The 25,795-nt window shown below is 39.2% G+C and overlaps 1 protein-coding gene across 2 annotated transcripts in view; it reads right to left on the reverse strand.

The window, feature by feature from the left end:
* The window catches only part of MIB1 (MIB E3 ubiquitin protein ligase 1), a 42,178-nt gene extending 17,776 nt beyond the window's left edge, over positions 1 to 24,402 (reverse strand). For both annotated transcript variants that reach the window (XM_053396410.1, XM_053396411.1), the window contains exons 1-12: positions 23,918 to 24,402; positions 21,148 to 21,319; positions 20,733 to 20,862; positions 17,804 to 17,908; positions 15,383 to 15,449; positions 14,476 to 14,680; positions 13,972 to 14,155; positions 12,475 to 12,619; positions 11,115 to 11,248; positions 10,119 to 10,226; positions 8,539 to 8,736; positions 6,609 to 6,760 (exon numbers count right to left, since the gene is read on the reverse strand). In XM_053396410.1, the coding sequence (XP_053252385.1) occupies positions 6,609 to 6,760; positions 8,539 to 8,736; positions 10,119 to 10,226; positions 11,115 to 11,248; positions 12,475 to 12,619; positions 13,972 to 14,155; positions 14,476 to 14,680; positions 15,383 to 15,449; positions 17,804 to 17,908; positions 20,733 to 20,862; positions 21,148 to 21,319; positions 23,918 to 24,146 (1,829 nt within the window). In that variant the 5' untranslated portion in view covers positions 24,147 to 24,402. The remainder of the gene's footprint in view (positions 1 to 6,608; positions 6,761 to 8,538; positions 8,737 to 10,118; positions 10,227 to 11,114; positions 11,249 to 12,474; positions 12,620 to 13,971; positions 14,156 to 14,475; positions 14,681 to 15,382; positions 15,450 to 17,803; positions 17,909 to 20,732; positions 20,863 to 21,147; positions 21,320 to 23,917) is intronic.
* Between the last annotated feature and the right edge of the window lie 1,393 nt (positions 24,403 to 25,795).

A 25,795-nucleotide genomic window follows, 5' to 3' on the forward strand; every position in this document is an offset into this window, starting at 1 on the left:
TTAACTATTTCATAAATGTTCAGTAAGGACCAGCTCACAATGCGTGAACTAGAGCCAACTATAGGCCAAAGATTTCCCGTCACCCGCTTTGAATTTTGCACTCAGCATCATCTTCAATAACTCGATAAAAAAAATTGTGGCAGCTACAACAAACTACTAGCATTGGGATTTTTTTTACAAAGAAAATCATTTCCATTTTATTTGGATAATTGCCTTCAACCTCTAGAATGAACAGAATTAAATATGGATGCAGACAGCCAGCAAACCAAGCTCAAAGTGGAGTACAACATCCCATTTCATGGATATAATTGGTACAGCCAACTTTTGATGAAGGCAGATTATTCTTCATATGCAAGCTTAATTGACAGTAAGAAGCAACGGAAGTCCAGACAAGTACTTGAAATCCTCATAGACAAACAATGACTGTTAATATGCTTTAAACTACTGTGCAGGTAAACTACACCGTGAATTTTAGCTTCACCAGCAGATTAAAACAAAAACCAGTTCCTGAAATTAATTGGGAATAATTATTTTGCACTTTAGGATAAAGAAAAAATGTTTTCAGTTTCAACCGGCAATTAGAAGCTGTTAAAACCTGTCCAGAGCACATACTTCTTTATGTACCCATATGCAGATACAATATTATGGAATGTAAAGAAGTATGTATTTTTGGCAGGTATGAACTACAACTAAAAGAAAACTGAACTAAGCTGATCAAAGAATGAGGAATCCACTTTAGTCGTATTTGGGTGAAAGGATCAGGTGAATAGTAGTACAATTTGTGAAACATTAACATTTGTCTAAGTGTTGCATATATCTTCATTGTCAGAACAATATTGGTTGTAGAAGCAGACACTTTATTTTCTACCCTAAATCTATCCTAAGAAAATAAAAACAACATCACTAGAATAAACAATAAAAACACGACACTTGTGTAAGCATGTAGGTGTGAGAAGATCACTACTAATCAATTGAGGGTCATAACCTTTTAAAAAAAACATTATTTAGCTGAAAACTCAGGGTAAGTGGATTTGATATTATGGCACAAGGACATCTGGGCCAAAAGGCACCATATACTTGCTTATGCTGCAAGCAGCCATATCTAAATTCTCATTCAATTCATGTGTAAAGCTTTCATATGTCAGCAACCAGATGTCTTTAGTTCCCAAAGGCTTGTTTTCAAAAATCAGAAGATTGCTAATTAAAGTTTTGAGAAATTTAAAGATGGTAGATTAAATCTGAATATCATGAGGCAAAATTTGAACCACAAAATATGAAATTTTCTTGTTATTTGTTAAACAGGTTTTTTGATGAAGAGTTAAGAAATGAAATGCTTGCTCTACCCCTAAACTATTACCTGCAAGAACCAGGTAAAAACTGAAAAAACAAGAGCTGAAGCCTTGAAGAAACATTCATAATACATATATTAATTCAGCTCATATTACCATTTCATATATCAAACAATTCCTAAGTAGTACAGATTCTCAAAATCAAATTCTAGCTGTTACTAAATGGAGCAATGTTAAAAATATCAAAAGTTTTAAAATTTGGATTATATTAAAGATGTGAATGTTTCTCATTATGTAGATTTGAAATTGAAAGTTATGGTTTTTGTGTATGTTGGAAGCACATTTTGTTTTAGCCAGCAACCAATATTTAAAGATAGTTTGTAAAGCAACACTGGTATTATAACTAACACTATAATCAACCAATTTATAATCTAAGAGCAGAATTCACTAGCAGCAAAGGAATCAAACCTTGCTTATTTCTATGAAGCACTGCTCACTTCTAGAAATAGGGCACCTGAGCAACAAATTAAAGATTAACTTCTGAAGGCTCACATTCTTAAAATTGAGCATTAACATGAGTCAGACTTTGCACCTTTTCCTGCACCAGTATTGTAAACAAGCAGCAAAACAAACCTTAGATCAAAATCGCATAGAACTCGGTAAAGTCTTGTTTCTCTTAGAACATAGCCACACTATAATGTCATCCCCATCACTTAGGTCAGCTGTTGAATTCTAGCTAAGCACAAGCTGAACTCTGGACATCTGCTGACACAGTTGTAACTCAAACATCTCAACCATTTGACTGACAAGGATAACAGATGCTGACATTATCAAATGCTACCATGCTTCTTTCCATGGTCACTTTTTATCCTGATATAGCCAGTACATGAAACTATTGCCATCCAAAAGAACACTCGAGCAGCTGGACCTGTACAACAGTTTCCATATAGCTGATAAAAATAGATACCAGTTTTATTGCTGCTCAAGGTTTAAGCCAAATATGTGCCGTTTCTATATTTAATAACAAGGAATGAGTGCATATTTACAGAAATCACATCACCACCAGGGCACTTTGCAACAAAGCTGGCAGGATACATTTAATGTATGCATTATTAATATATAAGTTGAATATTACCCTTCCTTTCGACTGGCTCAGTGTAAGCCTTTAAATATCATATTGATTTACTGCATGTACTGACATTTCTTCAAAATCAAAAGTGTATGCACTTTTAACTCTGATATCAAGGGTTATGTATTATAATTGAAACAACAAGGAGAGGTAAGAACTGTTTATGTAAACACACACACACACACACACACACACACACACAGATGTTCTATATTGAATGAACATTACTACAGAAAAGGCCTAATAGAACACGGAAATATGAACCAAGGTTGTTCCAAAGTACAACTATAGAAGCATTTGTCGAACACCACCAGCAACCTAACATTGCTCCTTCTTCACCTTCCCGTAATCAGTTCTCTGTCAACAGCTGCTGTAATTAAATGTGGCAGTAGCAAACTAATATAAAAATAGTATTCTCTTTAACTGAAGTAATCCCCTTGGGAGATAAATATGATACCCGATAGCCAAGAGAAACACATTACTAGTATTAAATAGTTCAACATTCACAAGAACATTCAATTTTAAGGCCATGACTTAAAATCTTCTTTTATGAATCTTCTATTATGATTAGAAGTTACGATCACAAAAAGCATACAAAGAGAACAAAACCAACTATTGCAAGCCACGAAAGTGTTTTCTCCTATTGTTTAACATTTGGAGTTTCACTTTTTTTGAACTTTTTATTATAGAAAGATGAGCCATTTAGGGAAACTTTGGAAAATTGTAAATTTAAAAAGGAATATATACTGCATACAGCTCTTGTATTCACACAATAACACTTTAATGAACACAACATGGAAACAATTGTATGCCTCTTAAACTTCAATGCTTTGCTAAAGCTGGTAAAATGGAACCAAATCACTTGTTTAATGGATTTGGTCCCCTTCAACCAGCTGTAGCTATGTATTGATCACTACAGGACAAATGCTTTCATCAACAAGGTATGTTAATAATGGAAATAATATTCAAGAAAAAGAAGGCTTTTAGAAAGCAGTCAAGCACATGAATGCAAACAAACTATCAAAAACTGTCCACCAGCATCGTTTCCTGGCAAACTTATAGTAGGGACCTCACTTCCAAACCAAAATCCACAATATTGGAAATTGTGTCTCATCCGCCCATTCTTATTGTATATCAATATGAATTTGAGGTTAACAGTTCCTCTTTCTTTATGTCACTGTTTTTTTTTAAAAAAGAGTAAATGTATGTCAGTTCTCATAAAATAAACGCAAAATACATGTAAATATATTTGTGCTACAATTCCTCTATTTTAATACTATCTTTGTACAACTCAAATTAAGTTTAAAGAGTAGCAAGCATTCACTAAGACCTCTTTTCTATTGTGTTCTACAAAAATGAAACTAGAGTGTTTTTTCAACACCAAAGGGCCAATACAGATATCAAGCACCACTATAAAAGCTTAAGATGAGATGAATCTGTGATAGTAGTACTCTTCCACAAGGGCATTATGGGATCAAAAACTATCCTATTAAATCAGATCAAATTGATACGGTTAACATGCAACTATTATAGATCAAGTCATAGTTTGGAGAAACTAACTACAAAGGTACCTCGGGTTAAGTACTTAATTCGTTCCGGAGGTCCGTTCTTAAACTGAAACTGTTCTTAACCTGAAGCACCACTTTAGCTAATGGGGCCTCCTGCTGCTGCTGCACCGCCGCTGCACGATTTCTGTTCTCATCCTGAAGCAACGTTTTTAACCTGAGGTACTATTTCTGGGTTAGCGGAGTCTGTAACCTGAAGCATATGTAACCTGAAGCGTATGTAACCCGAGGTACCACTGTAATGGCAGTACTCCAGGGATGAAGCAGTAGGATCTAAGACTGAGTTGATAAGCTTGTTAATAAATTCAAAGAAGAGTAGGGGAAAGCATTGCAAGCAGTCTAATTTTATAGTTATCACATGACTAGAAGTACAAGGTAAGTAGAATAGCTTTTACTAAAGCTTTGGGAAAGCAATCGGTGTCCAGATAAAAAGTAATTGTGTAAGCAACGGGAACAAATTAAGCAAACTTAAGTACACTGTAAACTTAAGTACCTCTTTCTGGAAATAAATCCGACTGAGCTTAATGAGTTTAAGTTCTGAGCAGACATGAAGAGCATTCACTTTTAAATTAACTATGACCTGGTTTGCACATAATACTAAGACAGACTAAGACTTAGCACATGAAGCGAAGACTGTAGCTGCTTTGCTTCTCTAGCCAGTCATGCTGGTGCTGTGAACTAAAATGTGGTTTGGTTTAACATGTCATCTGAAACCAGGCTCATAGTTTCTCTTTCTTGACAAATCACAAGCTTCAAACCTTCGATAAACTTTGTTACAGCTCATGACTTGTCTGGAACTAAGCCAAACCATGCCTAAATTCACAGCAGGAAGAAAACCAGAGGAGGAGCAAAGCAACTACAATCTCTTCTCCAGGAACCAGCATGCAAAGCGAAGCTATACTTCTAAGAAATGCTAAGATTTATAGAAAAATATTAAATGCCATGATCCTGGCATTTATTTAAACATCACTTTTTAGGATACAATTATAGGACCCAAATTAGAATGGGAGAAATGAACTAATTGTTTCTATTGAAATACATTGTTGTGAGTTTGTGCAGCAAAGAAACAATACATTTACAACATAGTTAAAATATTGCTTTCATTTTCTCTGAACAGTAGCGCGCGCACACACACACACACAAGTCATACACAAATGGTTAATATTTTTTAAATAAAAAATGAGGGCCGCACCACACAGATGCAGAGATTGTCTATGCCAAGCAAAATGTCCTGAATTATTTCTTGCCCACTGGGTCCAACTATCCCAACTCTGGGCCCATAATGTAAGCATGACATTTTTACAGGGTCGATGTGCATAAAACTCAGTGAATACATAACTAATGATATAAGGATCTTGCTAGTGTAATTATTTAGCTACTGTAACTTGTGGACTATTGCAATGCACTCAATTTGGGGCTGTCCTTGAAGACAATTCAGAAACTTCAATAGGTCCAAAATGCAGCAGATTACTGACTGGGATTCTATCTTATAACCTCTGTTTTAAAACTGCTGTAGTGGCTGCCAGTTAATTTACAGGCGCCCAATTCAAGGTGCTCATATTAGTGTTTAAAGCCTTTCTTTAAGGGCCTTTCTTTCTGCCAACCTCCATCCTTACTGACCTTAAGATATGCAGAGGAAGGTCTCTTTGTAGTTCTATCACCAGCCACCATATAGGGGCATAGAATCTCCTGCTCAAGAGCAGGGCAGCAGGCCATCCAAAGCTATAAAAGTTTCTAAATGCTGTTTTGCACAGTGCAGGTCCCATATAATCTCTTCTAGTATATATTTTTCTTAGGCTGTCTTCACACTACTTTGCAGTGGCATCTACCAACAGGTGGCACTGTAAACGACAGTGTACCTACAGCCTTCTGAGAGCTGCAGAATTATGGCAGCAGAGATTAGTGGAGGATTGAGGTGCTGGGAAGCATTTTCTTATGCAACTCTAATACTTGGGAAATGTGCCTTTATTTCTAACTTTGAGGACCAGTGTCATGGTTTTGATACATCAGTTACTAGCTATTTCATTCCAAGGCTCTTCTATATCAATCCTCTTCATGGTTTCTATCAGCATGCCTCAAATATATCACTTCTCGACCTATTCAGTTACCTGAATTTTTAAGCAATGAGAATACAATTTCATTCTCAACACAATAATATGTTATAGCCATGTACTGGTAGCCTAAACAGCCCCACATGATGGCTATTATCAGAGTCCAAAAAGAAGGAATTATGGTGGCAATCAGATAAACATGGGCAGCAGTTAACAACACAGGATAAAAATAAAGGATTGAGGTGGGATGGAAATACAAATGCAGTTACACATGAAACATATCATAATATAAACTGCACACATGTACACAGGCCCTGCATTGTGTCTGAATAGCAGTATATATTACAGTGGAACCTTGGTTCTCAAACTTAATTCGTTCCAGGAGTCTATTCGACTCCTGAAACCAGTTCTGCAGTGCTCACTTGGGCTGCTGGGAACATTTAAACTACTTAGCAACAGAAAAGCCATAATGTACAAATGAAACTTGCATCTGAAAAAATGTATAGTCTTTCCCACAATGAAATCTATTTTTTTTTCTTGCTGAACTTTAGGAACTAACAAATGTTTACTGTACCTTGGATTTCCTCTTAGTGCAGCATGATGGAGAGCATTAAATCCATTGTTATTTGTAATAGTAACATCTGCTCCAGCTTCTAAAAGTACGGCCAAGATGTCATCACGTTTTTTACTTATTGCATCATGAAGGGGTGTGTCGCCCTCAGAATCCTAAAAATAGGCATTAGTTAATTCCTGCTTATACTGCATATTTGCAAAGAAAACGTCTGATGCAAAAGTTCCATTTAGTATTTTGTGTTATATAAAGATTACATCTATGCAGAATATAAAAACACGAATGTTAACTTGATCAATGCAAAATGTGACTTTTGATAAAATACTATGATCTTTTAAGAGGGCTCCCCATGTTTCAGCTGAGGTTGCTTTCCCCACTCCAATAACCACCACTGGGCTATCTAATGACTATCATGCCCAGAGGGGAGGAGGAAAAGATAGAAAAGACTGGAGAGCAGTCCATCATCTAGCATCTAGCTCCCTATATTTCAGCTGAAGTGGTCCTGACTTCTCCTAAACTATTCCAGTAGACTACTCAATACCTATCTTAGACCTGAGGGGAGGAGAAATACAACTTTCAATATAACTTTTCCCCTTTGTAGCTTCTTTTTGCTGCTTCATTCTACAATTTTAATTTATGCTTACTGTTTCTATGTAAACCGCTTTGTAAGGTTCATCTGAATAGCAACATGTATTACAGTGGAACCTTGGTTCTCAAACTTAATCTGTTCCGGGAGTCAATTCGACTCTTGAAACCATTCGAAAACCAAGGCGTGGCTTTTGATTGGCTGCACTCAAAAGCACTCAGGTGGAAGCTGTGTCGGACATTTGGTTCGCAAACCAAAGCACTTACTTCCAAGTTTGCAGTGTTTGGGAGCCAATTTGTTCGTCAACTAGGCAGTTCAAGAACCAAGGTTCCACTGTATATAAAAAATGTAAGTAGAGACCAACCATATATTAAAAGAACACCAGGTATGATGAAAATGTCTAATACATTTCCATCATGTTTGAGGAATTCCAATAGTTATTTTGTCATTTGTTTGGAAATTGTATCTGTAGTATCTGTAAATACTAAGTGTAGTTTCCACACACTATTTAAAGGACACCTCTTGTATAGTGTGTTGAAATAGTCCAATGTCGACATAACCAAAGCATATACCAAAGAATGCTTCGCTACTGGCCTGCAGGAGCATAGCTGTGTATGGAAGTGTTCCCAGACTGTAAACCTGATAAGGTGATACCTATCCCATTCAGAAGAGGTTGAACACCCATTTCCAGATCAGCTTGTTCACCCTCATCCAGTTCATTACAGCCTCTCAACATTGACTAAGAGTTTCCACTGCCTTCCTGGCATCTGATGGGAGAGCGTTGGGTGCCATCAGTATACCGATATGATTGCACTCCAGATTGCACCATTGCACTCCAGATTTCTAGATAACATCTTGCAATGTAATACATCAACACACACCATGCTATCACTGAACATACATGCACTCTATTAACGATGAAGCCCTTACTATCAGAGGAAACCAACTTCATTGAAATTTGAGACATACTGTTTCAATCAATAGCAGAAGATCCCCGAGATTACAAAAGTTGTCTGTCTATGATCTAAACTATTAAACACCACAGAAGATCAACAACTGAACTGATAGTAACATGTTCAAGTCAAATCGAAGAAATAATGGCAACAAATCAAGGTTATGATTGCATAGATCAATGTTATAATGCATGTTTAAGGTCATAATTGCATATATTTCCATATACATATCAATGTATACAGCAAGAAAAACTGCTCAAATCCAACAATTATATGGAAATTTGGAGGCAGATCCCATTTTATAACTTTAATGTTATTTATGTACATTCAAAAACTCCACGTTTACATACATTTTATTGTATCAAAACAAATAATAAACAGGAGCTTAAATTACCTGGAGGCTGGGGTGGCAACCAAAGTCCAGTAATGTCTTTACTACTTGGAGATGACCTTTATTAACAGCAATATGAAGTGGTGTCTGTCTACGTTTATTGCGAGCATTGAGATCTGCACTGCCTCTGTGCAAAACTTCTATTACAGCTCCTTCATCACCAAAAGCTGCATGGTGAACAGCCCTGTCTCCATCTTTGTCCTAAATGATCAACATTCAGTGGAATTAGTCATATTACTCTTGCACTGGACAATAACTCTGGCTCATGATTAAGCACTTTCTATACCAATAGCAAAAGGGACGCGGGTGGCGCTGTGGGTAAAACCTCAGTGCCTAGGACTTGCCGATCGCATGGTCGGCGGTTCGAATCCCCGCGGCGGGGTGAGCTCCCGTCTTTCGGTCCCAGCTCCTGCCCACCTAGCAGTTCGAAAGCACCCCTAAGTGCAAGTAGATAAATAGGTACCGCTTTATAGCGGGAAGGTAAACGGCGTTTCCGTGTGCTGCGCTGGTGCCGGCTCGCCAGAGCAGCTTCGTCACATTGGCCACGTGACCCGGAAGTGTCTCCGGACAGCACTGGCCCCTGGCCTCTTAAGTGAGATGGGCGCACAACCCTAGAGTCGGACACGACTGGCCCGTACGGGCAGGGGTACCTTTACCTTTACCTTTATACCAATAGCAAAACTGTCTTATACAGGTCTTCACAACATGAATTTCGTTACTGAACCAACCAATATCTACTGATATTTTATTTATGTTTTATGGATACTTTTACTGTTTTTATTATATCGTACAGGTTGTATGCTGCCTATATATTTCTTCTGAAAGAGAGGTTTATAAATATTTCATTAAATAAATAAATAGCCACAAAGCAAAATGCTGCAATGGCATAAAACATCACAATTATCCTAACAGTTAGAGAAAGAATAAATGAGAATACTGTATAAAGTACAGTCCATGTGACATTTTGGCAAGATGTAAACAACACAAATTGCACTACTTCTGCATAACACCAGTTATTTTGCTGTTAAAATGTACAACTATTCCATGTAATAGTCTAGTGAAGCTACAATGCAAAGACTAGGGCAGAATTCTAGGGTTTAGTAGGGTAGCACAAGCGGCAGGACACAGGTTTCGTGCCTTTTCACTTGAAAGTGCAGTCCCTATCACAATATGGAATGGCCACTGTTAAACTATGTAATTATCACAATTTGTATTATTCTGCATTTCATTTCCTTCTGACCTCACTGTTTACAATTCTCTCCCCAAGGTACAGGCATATATGTACATACCTGCAACTCAGGATAATACTGAATACATCAGAGGAAGTGGATAGTAGTCCACAAAAGTTTAATTAATATGTCTGTTAGTCTTTTAAGATGCCTCAAGGCTATGGTGTTTTTGCTTAAAAAGACTGGAAACAATCAAATTAAACAGATTGCAATAAAAGAAGGAGTCATAAAAAGTAAAAATATTCTTTAGCCAGAAACATTTATAAATGACTGATCTGAAAGTTTAAAATCATTATGTAAAACTAAGTGACTTCTATTAGTAGCATTTAGTTGACAAATTAAAGATTTAAATACCTCAGCTTCTACATCCACATTCTGCTTCAGAAGCAATTTCAAAATATCAACATGCCCATTCTGACTAGCAGCTTGCATAGCTGTGTGTCCTGCACACTGCCCATTCACCTGGAAATACATGAGAAATCAAGTCAAGGCAGCTTACAAATACAGCATACATTTATTATATGTGCATATGCTCAAGAACTGCACCAAACTAGAGAACAAATTCAATATTGAATGACAGGTAAATAATCTAGCATACTTTACAAAAAATGTATTGAACACATTTTAATACCTGTCATTTGATGAATTGTCTCTTCAAATTCCAGTATCTCTTTCACTTACCAGCTTAGCTAAAGTAATGCACTATAAAGACCTTTAAATCTACTAAAGAATTTAAGGTTTAAATTAAAATTTTAAAAATTCCAAAGGATTATGGAATGGGGTATCAATGATCATCCTTAAAGTCATTTGGCTAGCTCGAATCAAATTCTGACAAATTATTATCTATTAAAACAGTACCAATACAACTACTTTTTCAAGACATTTTAAATGTGTATCTGTAGATCCCAAGTTACAGGGAAATCCAAAGCGATACAATCAGGTGAAGGCTACATGTCATAATTCCCTATTTCTTCTCTTGGATGAACCAGGGCATTCCACCCAAATCCTAGCTACTTGAAGGGATAATTATAACAAATATTTCAGGATAAAACTTCCTCTTTGGGTGAGTTGAAACAATATAAAAAAGCTTTTGACAACAATACAGTGTACAGGTAACTAATGAAAGCCACAAGCTGAAGAACACCAGAGTTGGACTGATTTTCCCTTTTAAGCACTGTACAATTAAACTTCTTCCTTTCACTCAATGCCATTATAGCTCTAGCTGCAAAGATCATGAAAGAAAGGCCTATCTTTGTTTTGACCATTGAGAAGTGCCATTTAAAAAAGAAAAACCTAGAAAGGAATTGGAAGTATCTTTTTGCATTAACAGTTAAAACATAAAGTACTCACATCCACATCTGGTCTCTTAAGCAAATCTTCCACTTTGGCTACATCTCCATTAGCAGCTGCTTTAACCAGCTCTTCATTAAGATCCCCAGACTCTTGAGTTTCAAACAATTTCTTCAATAACTGGGACAAGCGCTCTGTGAATATTGCAACAATTTATTTTAATACAAATCACAATATCTGAATGTTGTGTTGCACTTGAATGAACTTCTGTGTATTTATAACTCAAAAACACGTAAACCAAACAAATTATCTACTTAAAATGTTGCAAATTGCTCCAGAAAAAATAGCGGCAAAAACAGATCCACCACTACATAACTTAAATATTAAGAATCATTCCCTCTAGTAGTGAACATGGGTGGGTCAAGTGCCTATCCATTTAGAAGTAAAACATGGCCAGCAAACAATACAGCAGCACTTCTATATACTGAGGGTATTCATATGGCATACAGAACTATAGGACTGTACATTTAAAAACACATATAGCCCTGTGAGATTCCATGACTTACAGAATGTTGAGGAAATAGAGATAAGAAAACACTCATTTCATTGAGTGTTCAGAATGAATGGCAAAGGCAGAGAATTCTGCCTTTGGCTCCTACCTTTAGGTGTGGCTGGACAGCAGCACAGTATGTTTCCTCCCACTTAACTCTAAAATTATGGATTTCTCTATTCTTTTCTATGGACAGCATTCACTTCTACTCCCCAAAGAAAAGAAAAGGAAGGTTCTAAAGGAACCTAAAGTTGAGCAGACTGTGAGAGTTTAGAAATAGGTGTATAGCTGAGCGCAGCTGAGACATGAAATGGCACCTGACTTGTCTGAGCTGCCAGTGGTTCACCCACAGAATTTGTCTTACCAAGATTAAATTTCAGTTTATTGGCCTTCAATTAGCCTGACTGAGAACATGCAAGGAATTACTTCCACTGAAACTGCCTACAAGCTTTCTTGCACCATCTTGTGGACTGTCTAGTGCTTACTACTGATGGAACATTTTAGGTGCATCTGACCTAGTAAGGTTGCAGTCCTACAAATGATTACCTGGAAGTAAACCCCACTGACTTCAACAGGGCTTTTTCTAAGGAGGCATGTTATTTATATCCACAACCTGCTTTTTTATTCTTCTGAAGCAATTTAGAACACCATACAACAAAAATATCTTCTAAAATCAATTCATGTATAAAGTAAAAGCACCCAATTATCCTCCCACTCTCCTCTGGAAACAGAATAATTGACAGAACTGTTTTACATTAAGAAAATTTTATTTCCCTGAAAGTTAATGTAGTACTTTCACTAAATATTTTTCTCTTAGATAACACACCTTTCATAATTTCACATCGGGTAGACACTAACTTTCTAACTTACCCCCAGATGCATTGCTTATAGCGGAGCCTGCTGATGCTACCTTTGACACAGCAGCTGGATTGTATGTCCAAGAAGTTCCACAAACCTCTACTTTTAAGTCACTATCTGAATAGATCTGCTGGACCCTTCCAACTTTACCTAAAGTCTACATTGAAGACAAGACAGTCAAACACATTTATTATGTTACAGCTTTGTAAGTACAGATTGTCACATCCCATACTATATTTTCAATCAAGCTGAATATACCCTAGCCTCCCCCAGTCTACTGTCTTCCAGAAGGTTTGGACTATGAGTTGTATCTAATGCAAGCCCAACTCAGAGTAGATGCACTGAAATTAATGAACATGACTAACTTAGGGTAGTAGACTCATGAAATTAATTGAAACTGAGTTTTTAAAACAAAAACAACCCCCCCCCTACAACTCCCATCATCCCTGACTACTGGCCATGCTGTTTGCAGCTGATGGGAGTTATAGTCCAAAACTTTGATAGTACCATGTGGGAAAAGGCACCACTATTGCTTGAATCGTAACAATAGGCAAAGATGAAAGCTAGAAATGTGCAGAATAATCATTAAATTAAAATCTAGTTAATTTCTGTTATGAAGTTGTTCAGAAAGACATGTTATTTTCCAATAATTCCAGGTGTTACTTATGTGGTCCTACATCTTCCAGACCATTATAGCTATTCAAGCGCCTACTGTTGGAATTTTTTGTTTCAAATACCTTAGAAAATCAATTGTTACAGCATTGTGTAGTTATCCAATCCTTAGCATAAACTTGATAAATGGGGAGAGGCCAGAGAATGAGAATGACAACTGTCAGTGCTCCTCTAAAAAAAGGACATGCTTTCCCACCAACTTGTCCCTTACTCGCATCACAATGGCAAATGTAAGTAAATAGCTTGAAAATACATCCAGCAAAAGACACATACTGTATTCTCCTTCCACTGGGCTATTTATATGGGGATGGTGGTCTCAATTTGCATAGGAAAAAGACCTGCCACACTTTTATTTCAAAGGGTATCACAAATATCCATAAAATCTCATTGAAGGTGTTGTTAACAGAAATTAATTATGTTCTGGGATAAGCTGTGGTTGTAAAAGAACAACTAGAACAATTGTCCAGAAAGAGGGAAATGACACGTCTTCTTCACATGTTGATTTAATGAGGTATCAAGACTAACATTTCACTATCAAATTCTTCTATTTCCAAGCATTAAGAGACAGAATTATAGCATTATACTAGGAATTCCCATACCAGCACCACAAGACATGAGTGGACACCAGCATCCTGACACTAATACAATGGCACAATTGACACCAGCCAATTGTGTACATGAGCCAACATCTGTACTGGTGCACAGATTTCTGCCCAACTGCCACAGCAAGAATGTATAAGGGTTTTTGCACCATACTATTAGCACAAAAATGAAAGGTTTCCCTTCAGCATTGAACAGTTCCTCATTTAGAAGAAACCAAACTTAGCTTAAACTTACAGGAAGCATTGCTTCAGCCCATTCGCCATGTCCTCTTTGAAGCAGCTTAATTCTTTCTAGGTCATAACAAACTTGGACAAGATCACCCACTTGAAATTGTGAGGTACCGCCTTCAGCACCTTGAGCAGCATCTCCACTTCGGACAACGTTGGCTTTGGTGAGAACAGCAGGGTTAAAAGTCCACCTGAAAAGTATCAATGGCCATGAAACATTATGATGAAGTGTTTAGTGTTTATATTAACTGTATAGCTACATTACTAACCAATCTTAACCCACATCTGCCAGTCTACAACTGGTTGATTTTGCAAGAATCCAATATGTCTCCATGGTTGTATCTTGTAGTTTAAGAGTATCCCTCAAATGTTTAAAGTAAAATGAAATGGATTAATGTAGTCACATTTCTGTAATAAATTACTGGCCCCACATGCTAATTCAATTTGATAACGGACTCCCAAGGCTGACTCCCATTAAGTATCCCAGGCAAGAAATAATGGCAGAATGTACCTATTGCCACTTGGATACTGAACAACAATGTCATGATCTTCATCTATGCCACAAACTGTGCCAGTAGTAGTTAAAGTTTCAAACATTCCATCAGTCCATCCTCCGTGGCCATGCTGTAAAGACTGAACAATCTCCAAGTCAAGATCAATGTTTACTAGATCACCGATCTGCAGTCCACCAGGATTTCGGTTACCGTTTTGTTCACCTAAAGTTAGAATTTTAAAAAGACAAGGTAATGTTTAGGAATCCTCATTCACTCTCACAAATAACAAAACTACCAACTGGATCCGTTGCAGTGCTAAAGTTCTCATTCTGGTAGTGCAATGATTTAACCTTGACAGAGCAGAATTCCCTCCCCTTCTCTTTCTTGTGCACCCAGTAAATCTGGGAGCTCCCTCACAACCCTGCAGAGGAGATTTGGGAAGGAGCAGGGCAAGGAGAAGAGGTAGTGTAACCAGCAAGCGGTGAAATGTATGTAGAAGTCAACTCACTAAGCAATATAGATAATAGTATCACCATTACAGCTAACAGAAGTAGCATACAGCTAGGAATTGTTAACTATGATAAATACTAGACAAAAAAGTATTTTTACCTTGAGTGGTGTCAATTCCCTACTAGGTTATGCACACACACAGGGTTGTATCGAATGCTGCACCAGCAGGGTTCCACTGGTACAATGGGATTTATGTTTCTCCTCCTCACCCCAATCCCAACTCTAAATCTGTGGAAGGGGGTCCACTCAACCCTTCATAACTGTTTCTGAGGATTTGTGGGAAGCTAGAGGAGACATTCCATTGCACGCACAGAATTCCACTGCATCACTGGAGCTCCAGTATTGGATACAACACAAAGACTTAGGTCAAAATAATCACAGAGCAAAATTCAAATTATGTTACATTTAACTCACCAAGCACAGGACAGTGGTCTCTGTAGAAGGACCCTCCTTTCGCATCCTGAACACATTTAAGGTCTGACTAAAATAAAACAAATGCAGAGACAGAGACACACATCTTTAGCTTTAAGTATCTGAATACTTAAATACTGAGCCAGAATTTGTATCACAGTAGTAATCAAGTATCTAGACCATTTTTGCAACATGCTTCCCCCTAATGTTCCTTACGTTATATCCTTCCTTCTGTGGCCTATGGAAATTTGAAAAATAGATGACTGTGCTTTGTGAGAGATACTGTTTCAAGTGCTAATTCAAGAGCACTATAAAGGGAAATGCTAGTCCTGTTGATTTGGATGTAATTTTAAATTTTATATGGCATTTTTGTGTGGTTTTATGTAGTATTGTTGTAAACCACTGATATATTTTATGAATAAAATATATGAAAATAAATTAATGCTTTCATCAATAATCCTGTTCATGTCATGCGCCCTCTCAATCAGAGTCAACTCACAGAAGGCTTTGTCCAACACTATCATCCTTTGTTTCACCAGTCTAATAGTACCATGTTGTATTAAAGTTTCCCAAAATAGTCTGCAAAAGCTTAACTTGTATTTTTAAAAGTGAAAATAAACTTTCTATGCACTGTAGTTAAATAGTTTTACCAAAATTTATGGTTTCTAGAATTTTGAACAAGCACACTGAAGTATTCTGGGTGCTATTTTATCCTTTACAGGATACATAAGCAACTTATTTTAAAAAGTAATCACTACTGAATATACCGTAGATAGCAGCAAATTCTAGTATGTTTCTTCTTCCCTAACTCTTGCTTTCACTATTCCTAATCCAAATAGCAGCCATCTGGTGCTATCTCTGAAGCAATTCCCATTGGGTAAAGGTCATTCAACGCATGTACACTAAAGTGTGAAGCGAACAGGAAGAGTCTTCTAATCTGTATCATCTGGAACTAGAGGAGTAAACAAAGGAACAGGTGGTGTATAGGCCAGCCATGTGCTGTTCAAAAATCTTTCTCTTTCTTACTTGAGAAAAAAAGGTCCCAAGTACTAAACTTGAGGTACTGGCAGATTGCATCATGAAAAGAATATGTCATCCACCAAGTTATATGAACACACACCAGAATGATCCTAAAAAAATGAAAGGCTGCTAACAGATTACCTCAGAACCAGAACCTTTATAAAAAAAATACCTCAAGTACAAGGCAAAACACATATGCATTCATTCATTCACACAGCACACTGCGATGTTACAAATATGCTTGTTATAATCTGACCCTATATTTCTAAGGATTCATTGAAATGCACTGCTCTTTTTTCACTCCTCTCACTAATTCAGTGTGATCAGAAAGAATCAAAGCATGTACATGAAAAACAAATGACTGAGCTGCTTCCAATAGCTAGACATGTCTTTGCTTAAATAGGAAGGAAGCAAAAAAAAACCTTGCAAAAGAGGATTCTAGACTCAAATGATACTTTCTATTCAGAAACAATTGTTTCAAAATAAAACTATTTCCTTCAGAATTTAGGAGAAAGGTGAATTTAAATACAACAGCCAACACATCAGGAATAAAAGTATAATCATATTTACACATTAGTTACAAAATTTTGGCACTGGCATATAGGAAACTTTTCCTGCATACGAAATAAATCTCAAGTAAGGGACAACTGAAAAGTAGTAAATCACTGTTTCCAAATAGAAAAGGAGGGGTGAAGTTTGATTAGACAATATTTGTGTAAAGTACTAAGACTACTAAACGCAGTAACAGTAAACTGAGATTTTAAAAAAGGGAATAATGACTTCACTAATGTGAAGAAATACATTTGACATACTATTATAGCAGGTATGGTCATGTTTAATGAGTCCCATTTAACACATTACTTTATTCTGCTGAAACATAGTATTTCTCAGTTTGCTACATAGCATTGTGTCAAACTGGAGAAAAGTAAAAACTGTCCCAGTTTTGCCAAAGATTCTGTAGTATTATTGGAATCACATGGGAAGTTCACTTCTAAAACTTGAAATTTAGTCAAACTTCAAAGAGCACTAAAATACTATGAAACTATCCAAATATTTACTACAGCCTAGGATGTAAATAAATTAACATTATATTAGGGAACTAAACTCTTTTTAACAATTTTCTCATTTATTTTGTTGTAAATAAGTATCTTATTTACAAAACTAAATGCCTCTGATTGGAATAGAAGCTAACTCATAAGTTGTAAGTAGTTTGCATGTTTAATGAACTGAGACCAGACTTATGCATATGCATGAGTTGTCCCTACAGCTGTAGGAACAATGAAGTGGCTAATAGCATGCAAACTGACAGAAGGATATAACAAAAGAAGATAATAGCACAGCGCAAGCCATTTTTACTGTTCCCGCATGAAGCAATTTTACTCTTTGTATTGCTTTACTCCTTACCATGCCCTCAAAGCCAACTCTGTAAAGGTTTTTAGCGCCATTGTCCCATAAAACATATGCTGCACTGTGTGGACTTGATGCACTCCAGTCTTGGATTTCAGTGACCTAGCAAAGTAAAGAAGAGGAATGGGAGTATGTTGCCAAAAACGTCAATAATCTTTATCCACAACATATAGATCATTTGCTTAAAACAGTTGTGCAGCACGTTTGACTTCCCAGATGTTGCTGAACAACAACTCCCACCATCTCTGACCATAGGATGTGCTTGCTAGGGCTGATAGGAATGGAAGGCCAAAGGTTACCGCGTCCTAATTTAAGACATTTATGTGCTACCTGTTGAAAAAGTTCAAGACAGCCAAGAAACAAAGTTATACTATATAAATAAAAATACGAAAACCCAAAAAAACCCTACATCATTATTTAAAAATACATTAAGGCAGCATCAAAAAATGGAAAGATAAACCCCTTAACAGCCAAAGGTTTTCAAAAAGGAAGCTCCTCACACGGCATTAGGGAATGGCCAAGGCGGCTCTCTCTCTGGGAAAGGAGTTCCAAAGCCTGGGCACTGTCCCCCCAAAGCCCTCTTCTCTGCTCTTACAAAATTTTGGAACACACAGGAGGGTCTCTGTTGGTGACTGAATGCTTGCATATCAGCAAAGCAGCAAGCCAAGTTATGCCTCAATATTTACACACATTTAGAGGAAGAGTCTTAATTTTCAAACTAAAATCAGCTATAAGTACCATGTCTTTCCTTAGACACAAGAAAACAGACAAACCTCCATTTTATGTTTTTAACCAAGTAACAAAAGTGGAGCTTTCCTTCAATTTAAACATTAGTGAAGTAAGCTTACACAAAATATAAAAACACTGGACAACCAATAAATTCACAACATAGCAAAACATAAAACAGCTTAATTGGTCTTAAAAACCTAGCATATCAAGATAAGCATGATTTTATTTAGGAAAGGCTTTAACACAAAGAGAACTTCATTAAGAATGTGTACACCCCATGCACACATACCCGGATCCCATTCAGGGCCCAATCTGACACTTCAAAGCAGCCTCAATCCAGCACACATCTAGACCAGAGCTAAATCAAGAGACTTGCTGACTTTAATCAGGGTTTAAAACACTAATTAAACATGCAATCATGGGGAGTAGGTGATGTATGCATCTCCTTCAACCCCTTGACTCCCCCACCCCCTTTGGATGGGCCCTGGATGCTCTGGGCAAGCACAATCCAACATGGGACGGCCTCAACCTACTCTAGCTAAATGCCAGGTCAACCCAAATTGGTCTGGGATTCAGCGTGAGCCAGTGTACAGTTCTAAATTATGTATCTGTGTGCCACTACAAAAAAAGCAGTTTCTGTACTCATTTAGTCTGAGGTCTGATTTAGTGAAAGGTCAGAGTCTAGAATGAAGATCCCAAATCCAGTTGGAGAGGTTCATATGAGCATAAAAGGTAAAGGGGCCCCTGACCGCTAGGTCCAGTCGCAGACAACTATGGGGTTGCGGTGCTCATCTCACTTTATTGGCCGAGGGGGCCGGCGTACAGCTTCCGGGTTATGTGGCCAGCATGACTAAGCCGCTTCTGGTGAACCAGAGCAGCGCACAGAAATGCCCTTTACCTTCCTGCCAGAGCGGTACCTATTTATCTACTTGCACTTTGACATGCTTTGGAAATGCCAGGTTGGCAGGAGCAGGGACCCAGAATGCAAAAGCTGAAAACTTGGCTCTGTCAGAGGGAGCATAATTCTATCCTGTTCAATAGAATTCCCCACTAACAGTACCTCTACCTTGTCTGGATTATGCTTCCATTTGTTTGCCCCCATCTATTCCAGTATTGCCTAACAATGGCTTGGGGTGTCTACCACCGCCCTGGAATTATCTGGTAGAAATGTATAAGCGGAGCTGCTACTGACATTAACAGCACTTCAGGTCAAACCTCTGGATGATCTCACCCAATGGCTTCCTAGAGATGTTAAAAAGCTTGAGGGACAAAAAGGAACCCTGTAGTACTCTACTCACCAAAACCATGGGGCAGAGCAGCCTTCCCCCAGCACTGCCTTCTGGCATCAACCTTCCAGAAAGGACTAGAGTGGCTGCAACACAAGTGTCCTCAAGTTCCAAGCAAGTCAGCAAGCCAAACCAGACACAAGACCAAGGCTGATCCAGGAGAATCAGTAGGTACACACATACCACACACCCAAATCTATCCCTCAAAGGACAATAAAGATATTTTCTTGGAACCAGGCCAAAAAACATATTAGGATGGATTCAAGCAATTGGCATTATTCAGTACTAATTGGAGAAACCACCAAGCATTTCAATAGCAAGTTTAAAGGCAAGTTAGAAACTGGGTGGTAGTTAAGGGTCAGTCAGTCCGTCCCCCCAATGGGTCTCAATATGTCTTCATTTACTGCATTTCCCTTAGAGAAGCACGAGTCACTTCTGTGGTCCAGGTAGTCCATGGGCGGGCTCTACTTAACAATGAAGGACCAGGATCAAGAATACAAGAATATATACGTAGACTGTCCATGTCCTCAGTGTACCTAGTGTATCATCTAGACATGTAACAGTGGAAAAGTAATCACTATAACATGACTAGATGGTACACTCACTATATCCATATTTGGCTCTGCTACTATGATGAGATCCAAGTTGGTACAGATACTAGCAACTTGACCTGCAAAATGTATTGACAGCCCCTCTTCCAGAGGGGGGTGAGGGCCTCGGCAGGATTGTCAAATACCTCAGCAGAAAAATCCCCCAGACACCAAGAATACATTTGAATCTGTAAATGCCCACAGGTGCATCAATGCAACAGGTCCACCAATTCTGAAGAATTATTTTGTGGCCTGTATTAAAAACCTAACCAGATATTGAACTGTGCACGACAAGGGAGTTGTCATATTCTGAACTCTTACTTTGCCTCGACGTCCATTGCCGCCATCCTGATCTTCCCATTGCCAATCAACTCCTCGTACCACCCTGGCACCTGTGAAGATTCCTCTTGCAGTGATTTTCTTTGATTTACGGCGAGACTCCAGCAACACTCTAAAATTTAATATCAATGGTAAGTTACAAGAAATATCAGATTAAAAACTAGTTGTTCAATAGCAAATCTTTAATTTTCAAGAATCAAAAGGAACTGTTTTGATTAAAACCATGGGCTCCTTTGCAAGAATGTATGGGATAGAAATTAAATAAAAATAAATTTTAACATGTCTTAAATTTCAATACATTGGACATCTCATTATCTGAGGTGGTGACAAGTCCCTTCTATATCCAACACAGTCTCATAATGAGGCATTTTAATGAAAATGAGCATTTAAAACGTACCTTTCACTTCCTGGTGTGGTTATTCTGTAAAAGCGATGTCTAAGGTGATGTTTATCCCCATGATAACACACAGTGCATAAGTCATAATTGGTGCATTCTGCACATTTCCATCGAATACCAATTATTGGTTGTTGGCGACATGTATCACACATTGTTCCATCATGTTTAATTCCTGTGGAAAGGAATAGCGTTAGAACAGTATTTTGAAATGCATACATGCAAGCATATGCAATATACAAGAGCACATGCATCAATAGCATATGCATACACAAAACAGCTTGCTAAACAGCCAAGCTTTCCCCACCACTGCTCCATGTAACTGAGAACGCTGAAAAAGCATCACAACTGGTCACTGAAGGCTCCAATACTCAGATGTAGATAGCATTAAACCACTCACCACGTTAGCTACTCTACGATACAATGGAGACAGTAATATATTATCTAAATGTGGTATCTCAATATATCAGAAAAATTTTAATCGCTAGAAATGAACTTATTTGAAAGGAAGGGGACAAAGCATTTTAACAGTGCACTCCCAAGCGTGTCTACTCAGAAGTAAACCTCACTGAGATCAGGTAAGTATGCATTAAGTCAGGCTTCCTCAAACTCGGCCCTCCTGATGTTTTTTGGCCTACAACTCCCATGATCCCTAGCTAGCAGGACCAGTGGTCAGGGATGATGGGAACTGTAGTCTCAAAACATCTGGAGGGCCAAGTTTGAGGAAGCCTGCATTAAGTACTCTCAGATAACTATGTATGGCAAGGGTAGGAAAACTTCTTCAGCTCAAGGATCATATTCCCTCATAGCAAACCTTCTAGTGGCCATGCATCTGTGATGGGCAGGACCTGAAACAAAGGTGGACAAAAGCAACCGATGTCTTACCTTTGTACAAGTTACATTCCAGCCACACAAAAATCAGTTCTCTCTATACCCCCAACACATCGCAGCCCCAAACATTTATCACAGGCCAAAAGTACATTCTAGCCAGGCAAAAACATTCAGGGAGGTTGCAGATCAAGGCTGACAACAGGTGTGCGAGTGTTGGTCAGATACAGAGGCCATCTTGGATCCCTGGGCCTCAGCTGCAATCCCAAAACTTATCCAAGATTAAGTCCCACCAAACTCAACAAGCTTACTTCTAAGTATACATTCCACTGTAAATGTAATTTTCAAACTATTCAAAACTCTATTTTGAAATTCTATTAAAATACTTGCACATATTTTAAAGCTATAATTCAACAGCAATGACTTCCCTTGGACCGCTTAAGTGTTAAGAAAAACTTATGAAACTACTAAGGATGCTTAACATACTCATTTTAGCATGTCCAAAAAGCAACTGTCATGTATATTTACAATTCTGAAACTACCCAATTTGTCTGATAACATTTTAGTATCCATTTATTACACTACCAATTAAATTAATTAAAAAAACTTTTAGCTAGCCTTTTCACAGAAAAATATAGCAATGGGAAAGTATCTGTCCCTCATCACGAGGCACAAACTTTATTTTCTGCCCAACTTCTTGCCTAATGGGCAAGTGTGACAGTACTGATAAAATGTTAGGTGATGTTTGTAATCAGCACTGAAAACCCCCAAGGCAATATGAATATATACATATGCATGCCCTTTACACTTTGCATGGGATGCATAAAATGTGGAATCCCCTATAACAAAGACTACACTCTTATGCACATTTACTTGGGAGTCACATTATGTTCAAAAGGGGCTTCAGAGTAAATATACATAGAATTGGGCTCCATTATTAGTTAATATGCATAATCTGAGAAAAAAGGCTGAGTATTTTAATTAAAAAATTGAGCAGGAAAATGGACAAACCACCTGGTTTTGCTTGTTACTGTTTACTGAGAGGAATGTAGTTTGTTAGCAGTTTTGAAATGTCAATTGTACCACAGGCACTAAAAACCACTTTGTATCTGTCAAAATAGGAACATCTGCCATTAACATTCACTTGCAAGTTTACAGCTAGAAGGAAGATGCTCAACACAGCTGCATTCACTTTCAAAGAACTCCTCTTTCAAAGTTATCACAGTCAAAGACTACAATCCAGTGCACGCTTACTTAGAAGTAAGCACCCCTAAAGACCCAGGGGGGGGTTGGCTCTTTTTGGTTAAAGCAGCCAAGGATCGCCCTATAAAATCCCAGACTTAACACCAACTGGGAAAAAGTTGCAAGGAAATGGAAGACTTCCTTTCAGCAACGAACGACAAGGTTAAATTTGTAGGTCCCCATTTTCAAGAAGACAGTCGTCCCCACTGTGCTTATTGCAGTTTTATAAATATAAATTTTATTTGTGCATTTAACAAACAAACACTTATACCAAGGGCCTATACTCAACAGAAGCAATAGTTCTACGCCTTCTTGCCTGTGAGCAAGCCCACCTGCAGTCAATGAAGCTGACTTCCTAGCAGAACGAGCCCAGGGTCGCGCTTGTCGCCCCTTCTGCGCTGCGTGGCATCCCCACCCGTCCGTTCCCCCCATCCCCGAGTCACAGCTGGGGGGGGGGCGTGTTGTAGGAAACAGAGTTTCCATCACAGTGAGGAGCCCGAGGGCGGGCAAGCCCATCGCAGGCACCCGAGGGCCGCCTGGAAGTCTACCGACTACCCAAGCCGGCGCCCCGACGACGCGACGCCAGCGACGGGCAGGGCGAAGCGACATTCCTCCACGAAGAACAATAAGCCCTCTCTCTCGAGCCTCGCTGGGAAGCGACCCCCGCCCCACACTCCCCGCCCGTCCCCTGCCTCCCCCTCACCGGTGGGCGCGCTGTCGAGGATGCGCAGGTCGTAGGCTCCCGAGCAGCGGTAGTTGGCGGCCGTGCCGTTGTCCCACACCACGACCACCTCCTCGGGGCTCTCGAAGCTGCGCACGGTGCCCACGTGGCCCTCGCCGCCGTCCTGCTTCCCCCACTTCCAGTCAGGCCCCCTCACGACCCGGGCCCCGACGCCCTCCACCATCACGCGGTTATTCCTCGAGTTGCTCATCCTGCCTCAGCGCTTTCGCCCGACCGCGGCCTCGCGGGCCGTTAAGGCCAGTAACGGAAAAAGAGGGAGGTGGGAGGAGGGCCCGAAGGCTGCGTCCACTTCGACGCCGGGGGGCAACAAAGGCGGCGAGCCAGAGCCGGGCCGGCCGGTCTCTCTCACTGGAAAGGGGTGGGGTCGGACGCGGCCTCCGCCAGCGGAGCGCGACGCCTGCAGCTTTACTGGCCGGCTGGCACCCCCTTTCCTCCCCGCGATGGTCTCTCCCTCGCGCCGCTCCCTACAGGTTCCAAATGCAGGGGCGAACCCGGCGCTTCAGCTGATCCATCCGGGCACCATGGCGGCAGCGCCACCACGGCCTGGCGAATGGAGGAAGGGCGACGGGCCCTCCTGCGCATGCCCCGGTTCTGCCATTTTAGCGGCCGGGGGAGGGAATGGCCCCACTCGGAACAAAGAGGAGAGGCTCCTCAGCGCCACCTAGGGAGCCGAGACGTGTACTGCGTTTTCTAAAGGCGTTTTCTGTTTCCGCTTTTCCTTGAAAACTTTCCAAAAAGGTAAACAGGGAGCTTGTCTGAATTGGAAAGTGTTTAGGACTGTTAAGTACACACGTATAGATTTTCTGCTGCTGTCCATGAGGGCTATAGATGCCAGGATCCCCATAACACTGCTGCCCCTTTTAACCGGTATCATCTCATCACACCGAACGCGACCAAGATCTTTCATCCAAAGCGTCCAACTGTTTTTTGATAGTAGTAAAAATGTCCAAATGTCTTGATAGTAGTAAAAGTCATTTAAAGATGTTGGCTATAAAACAAGACTATTACACACCACTCTTATGTGCTTAATAGAGACAGATGCTAGTTCCATAAAATTTATGGGTTCTTGGTACACAAAACTCTGTCCAGGATTACAGCCTGTACGTATTGGGAAAATGATACTGTATGGGCAAAGTACTTGATGCCAGCAAAGTTTTTATTAAGACAAAAATATATAACCTCAAGAAACCTGGTATTACAGGCATGCTTTACAAATAATAATGTGTTCATTAACTTGTTTTTGTTTTGTTTTTACAAACGCTTTGGAGATTTTACTATTTCATCCACTGGAATTGCATTGAAAGATGTCATCCTTGCAGATATCCTTACTAATAATAGCCTGGTGATAACTTCCATAGGACTAGCTGTGTGAGTCTGTTGGTGCAAAAAGCAAGCTTTTATTATGACATATATGCCTTTTTTTGTACTAAGGTCCACAAGCTTTTGATTGCATGTGTCGCACCAGCTGGCAGCCTTAGAAACTGTCAAACCAAATTCATTACTTTTCCCTTACCACTGAAAACAAAAAACAAGTACAATTCAAATTCCACCCAATAGATGGCAGATACTAGTCATCTAAAGTTGGGGCAGCAGGAGTGGGGGGATTATTTTAAAGTGAGAAAACTGCAGGTGGCAACCCCCATTGTTTTCTTTCAGGTCTTGGGCTTCACTGATTCCCTGAGGAAGCCCGATGCAATGTGTCCTGAGTATTAATTAGGGAACTCTATTGTTATACCCCTTCTGCCTCTTTAAAGAATAACTGGATACAAAGCTGCGTCAGTGTATGGTAGCTTTCCCAGCTGTGTGCATACAATACATTTCCTGGTACGTAACAGCACC

Source organism: Podarcis raffonei, chromosome 7 (genome assembly GCF_027172205.1).
Source record: "Podarcis raffonei isolate rPodRaf1 chromosome 7, rPodRaf1.pri, whole genome shotgun sequence".
Taxonomy (NCBI): Eukaryota; Metazoa; Chordata; class Lepidosauria; order Squamata; family Lacertidae; genus Podarcis; species Podarcis raffonei.